Here is a 4,259-nt window from a genome sequence, read left to right as displayed (position 1 = left end):
CTCTTTGACCCAATTATGAGTTATTAAAGGTTGGCCCATATCTACTTTATCCCCGTCACTGGCACGGGACCTGGCACACACAGTCAGCCTCAGTAAATGCTCAGGGAATGAATGACTAATGAAAAGCAGGATGAGTCAGGGTCATCGATGCTATCAGCCAGGACTTCTATTTGTACAGAGGAAGGAGAGAGAGAAGCTTCCTGCTGGGCTGGCCTGGAAAGCCTTGAGGAAGAACTTGGGAGATGGTGCTGGGGGACACACAAGGAACCTTCCTCAGGTCCCTGGGCGGAGAAGAGCCTACAGAGGCGGGTAGGGGCTGAGGGTGGAAATAGCTCTAAATAGCAAGGGGAGGATTACGATTCTGTCCTAGGGGTGTTGGGAGCTTTGCCCGGTGTACACAGGAGAGGGGAGGAGGACGACTGTGACATTAGCCCTGGTCAGCGAGAAGGTGGCGAGCTGAGACCCGGGGGTTGAGATCCTAGGTGACAGGAGAGGAAACCTGCTGTGAGGAGAGGGGAGGAGCTGCTGTGGAGAGAAGAATCCCTGCCAGGGGGGAGGGTGACGAGGGGAAGGGATCCCCTCCCATGTGTGGGGAGGGGGGCAGGACCTCCTATGGAAAGGGGTGTAAAGGATAGGGCCTAGCTGTAGGAAGGTGGGCTTGTTGAGGGTGGTGGTGACGAGAGGGGACCCACCCTGCTGTGGAAGAAGGGCTCCTGGCTGTGGGAACGTGGGGTTTGTTATGGGAGGGGTTGTTGTGGAGAAAGGGAATCCTGTCCTATGGGGACTTGGAGGACCGCTGCTGAGGTGAGGGCCTTGCCCTGGACCAAACTGAGGGAGCCATGTCCCCCAGGCCCGGCCATGGGGAAGACCAACAGCAAGCTGGCCCCAGAGGTGCTGGAGGACCTGGTACAGAACACTGAGTTCAGCGAGCAGGAGCTGAAGCAGTGGTACAAGGGCTTCCTGAAGGACTGCCCCAGCGGCATCCTCAACCTGGAGGAATTCCAACAGCTCTACATCAAGGTGGGCGGGCCGGGCGGCCGGGGGCGGGGCCAGGGAACTCCAGGGGGCGGGCCGGACGGGTGGGGGCGGGGCCAGGCAATCTAGGGAGCGGGCTGGACGGCCGGGGGCGGGCCGGACGGGTGGGGCGGGGCCAGGCAGTCGAGGAGGCGGGCAGAGACAGCGAGGCTGTGGCTTCGCCCCAACGCCCGGTCCACGCCTCAGTTCTTTCCCTATGGCGACGCCTCCAAGTTTGCGCAGCACGCTTTCCGCACCTTCGACAAGAACGGCGACGGCACCATCGACTTCCGGGAGTTCATCTGCGCCCTTTCGGTCACCTCCCGCGGCAGCTTCGAGCAGAAACTCAACTGGGCCTTTGAGATGTACGACCTGGACGGCGACGGGCGCATCACGCGCCTGGAGATGCTGGAGATCATTGAGGTGCGCGGGGATGGATGCGGGAGGGCAGGCGGTGCTGCGGTGATGCCTCTCCTGTCTTCGTGGCGGGTCCTTTCCAGGCCTCTCCAGGCACCCTACTGTCGGGCGTCAGGAGGGCCCGGGCTGCACTCCACTTGTCCCCGAATCCCGCCTCCCAGGACCCAGTGGCTAACTAGCATTGGTTGGGTGCGCAGTGTAGAACAGGCCTTGTGCTAAGTGCTTTCCCCAGGAACCCTATGGGTAGGTACTGACAGAAGCCCCATTTTACAGAGGATGAAACATAGCAAGTGGTGGTTCATGACTCAAACCCAAGGACTCTGACTCCAGAGCCTAAGTTTCTAACTCATTATTTTTTTCAACAAGTATGTATTGAGTGCCTACTGTGGGCCAGGCAAAGTTCTGCTTTATTAGGACGCTCCTTCAATAGTGAGAAGAGTTTTTCTTTTAAAGATTTTATTTATTTGAGAGAGAGAGAGAGATAGTGAGAGAGCATGAGCGGGAGAGGGAGAAGCAGCCCCCCCCCCCCCCCCCCCCCCCCCCCCCCCGCCGTTGAGCAGGGATCCGACATGGGGCTAGATCCCAGGACCCTGGGACCACGACCTGAGCCAAGACAGACGCCCAACCAACTCAGCCACCCAGACACTCCAATATAGTGAGAAGATTTTAAAACAAGAAAAAAGCCTGTGCTATGTCAAGCAGTAATGCTGTGAAGACGATAAGCAAAGCAAAGTAAGGGGAGTGAGAGCGATGGAGGAGAAGTCTATGCGGTGAAATGTGAGCAGCAGCTTGAGTGAGGTGAGGGAGCGAATTGTGCACATGTCCGGGGGAAGAGGGTTCTGTGCAGAGGGGGCAGTAAATGCAAAGGCACTGAGACTGTGTTTGCAGTGTTCAAGGAGTAGCCAGGAGGGCAGAGGGGCACAAGAGAAGTGAGTGAGAGGAGAGTGGTAGGAAGTGGTCAGGTAGGCAGCCAAGAACCCAATCACTTAGCATCTCACAGTCTGGGGTAGAGATTTGACTTGATTCTGAGTGAGATAAGGAAGCATTTAGAGCTCTCTATTGTCTGTGTGGAGAACAGGCTAAGAGCACAGGAAGGCAGAAGCAGGGAAACCAGTTAGGATCCTTCCACTTCAGGCCAGTCAGGAGCTGATGGAAACAGCCACTCTGGGGGAGCAGCGGAAGTGGTTGGATATGGGACCTATTGCAAAATTTGGGCTGACAAGATTTGCTGAAGGATTGGACATGAGGGAGAGTCAAGAATGGCATCGAGGTTTTTGGTCTGAACAACTAGAAGGGTGGATTTGCTATTTACTGAGACCAGGAATGCTGGGGGAAGAGCAGGTTGGAGGTGAAGAGTTGGCTTTTAGACACATGTGGTATGAGATACCCATTAAATATTCAGTCTTAATGACCGTACAACACCTTCCAGTTTCCTTGCCATCTCCCATGTTCTCCCTGACCATCCCCAACCCCCTTCGTTCACCCCGCTCGTCCCAGCCCGCTGTGAGTGTTCACAGTTCCCTCCTTACCCCCACCCCCCAGGCTATCTACAAGATGGTGGGCACTGTGATTATGATGCGCATGAACCAGGATGGGCTCACGCCCCAGCAGCGTGTGGACAAGATCTTCAAGAAGATGGACCGGGATAAGGACGACCAGATTACGCTGGAGGAGTTCAAGGAGGCGGCCAAGAGTGACCCATCCATTGTGCTGCTGCTGCAGTGTGATATGCAGAAGTAGAGGCTGGTGAGGGGCAGGGCCCCTGGCCAGGAGGGGCGTGGCCACCTCCCAACCCGATGACCTCTCAGGGGGAGGGGTATTCTAGCCTCACTCTCTGGCCCACCCACCCCTCTGCCCAAGCCCTTGCTCCCCTCAATCGAGATCCTTGAGGGACCACCTCACCCTGGAAAAGAGACAGATCCTCAGGTATTCTGTGGTCTAGCCCCACCCCCAGTCTTGGCCCACAACCAACATCTGCTGGGCATAGGGAGTTGGCTTTTGCCCCAAGAGCCAGGATTGAGGAAGGGGGGGCTGCAGGTCTGCTTTGAAATTCTGTTCTTCCTGGGATTACACTTTACAGGATGTGGTCTCCCAGATCCCAGTTAAAGGGCCAAAGTGGGTCTGTCCTTTGCTGAGGACCTAAATTCCTTAAAGGTGGTCTCTGCCCTGCCCCCTTGACTCTACCTGGCCCCTCTGGCCCCAGCCTGTGGAGCGTTCCTTCAGTCCTTTCTTCACCTAACGTTATTGAGCACTTGTTCAATGCCAGGCACCTGTGGGTGCTAAGGTTATGGTAGTTTACAAGACACATTCTGTGCCCTCTGGAAGCTCATAAGGGAAGTAAGGCAAACTTCCAGTGGTCAGAGCCTCAGATGGGAACGTAGCGCACAGCTGAGCAGAGGCTGTGCTAAGGCCAGTTAGTTTGAAAGGAACCATTAAACCTTTCAGCTCACCTCCACCCAGAGCTGCAGAGGGATGAAACGAAAAGTATTTGGAAGTCCAGGAACCATTGTGAGTGGAAGGTTTAAGAAACACTGATATTTATGTAATGCTTATTTTTTTAGTACCCTTTAAAAGAGCTAAAGTCATTTTATTAGTTTAGGATACGAAAACATACTTTATATTACTTGGTTTCTTATAAAGTGATTAAATGAATATAGAAAATGCTAATTTTGAGGGTGGGGGGAGGGAGAGCTGAGAAAAAATAGAGGGAAAATACCAGCAAACTTACCAAATAACACTTTTTCTTATCAGACTAAGTCCTGAGGAGTCCATCAGCAGCTTCTGCTGCTTCCTTTTTAATGATCTTTTTCAATTCAGTGAGCAGCTCT

The 4,259-nt window shown here is 54.4% G+C and overlaps 1 protein-coding gene across 1 annotated transcript; it reads left to right on the top strand.

The window, feature by feature from the left end:
• Positions 1-858: 858 nt before the first annotated feature.
• HPCAL4 (hippocalcin like 4) lies at positions 859-3,980 on the top strand. The gene is made up of 3 exons (XM_040619389.1): positions 859-1,020; positions 1,222-1,437; positions 2,974-3,980. Exons 1-3 carry the CDS (start codon positions 859-861, stop codon positions 3,169-3,171), a joined length of 576 nt encoding a protein of 191 aa, XP_040475323.1. The 3' UTR covers positions 3,172-3,980.
• Positions 3,981-4,259: the final 279 nt, after the last annotated feature.

Source organism: Ursus maritimus, unplaced genomic scaffold (assembly GCF_017311325.1).
Source record: "Ursus maritimus isolate PB19 unplaced genomic scaffold, ASM1731132v1 scaffold_32, whole genome shotgun sequence".
Classification (NCBI taxonomy): domain Eukaryota; kingdom Metazoa; phylum Chordata; class Mammalia; order Carnivora; family Ursidae; genus Ursus; species Ursus maritimus.
This window is presented reverse-complemented; position numbering and strand designations above follow the sequence as displayed.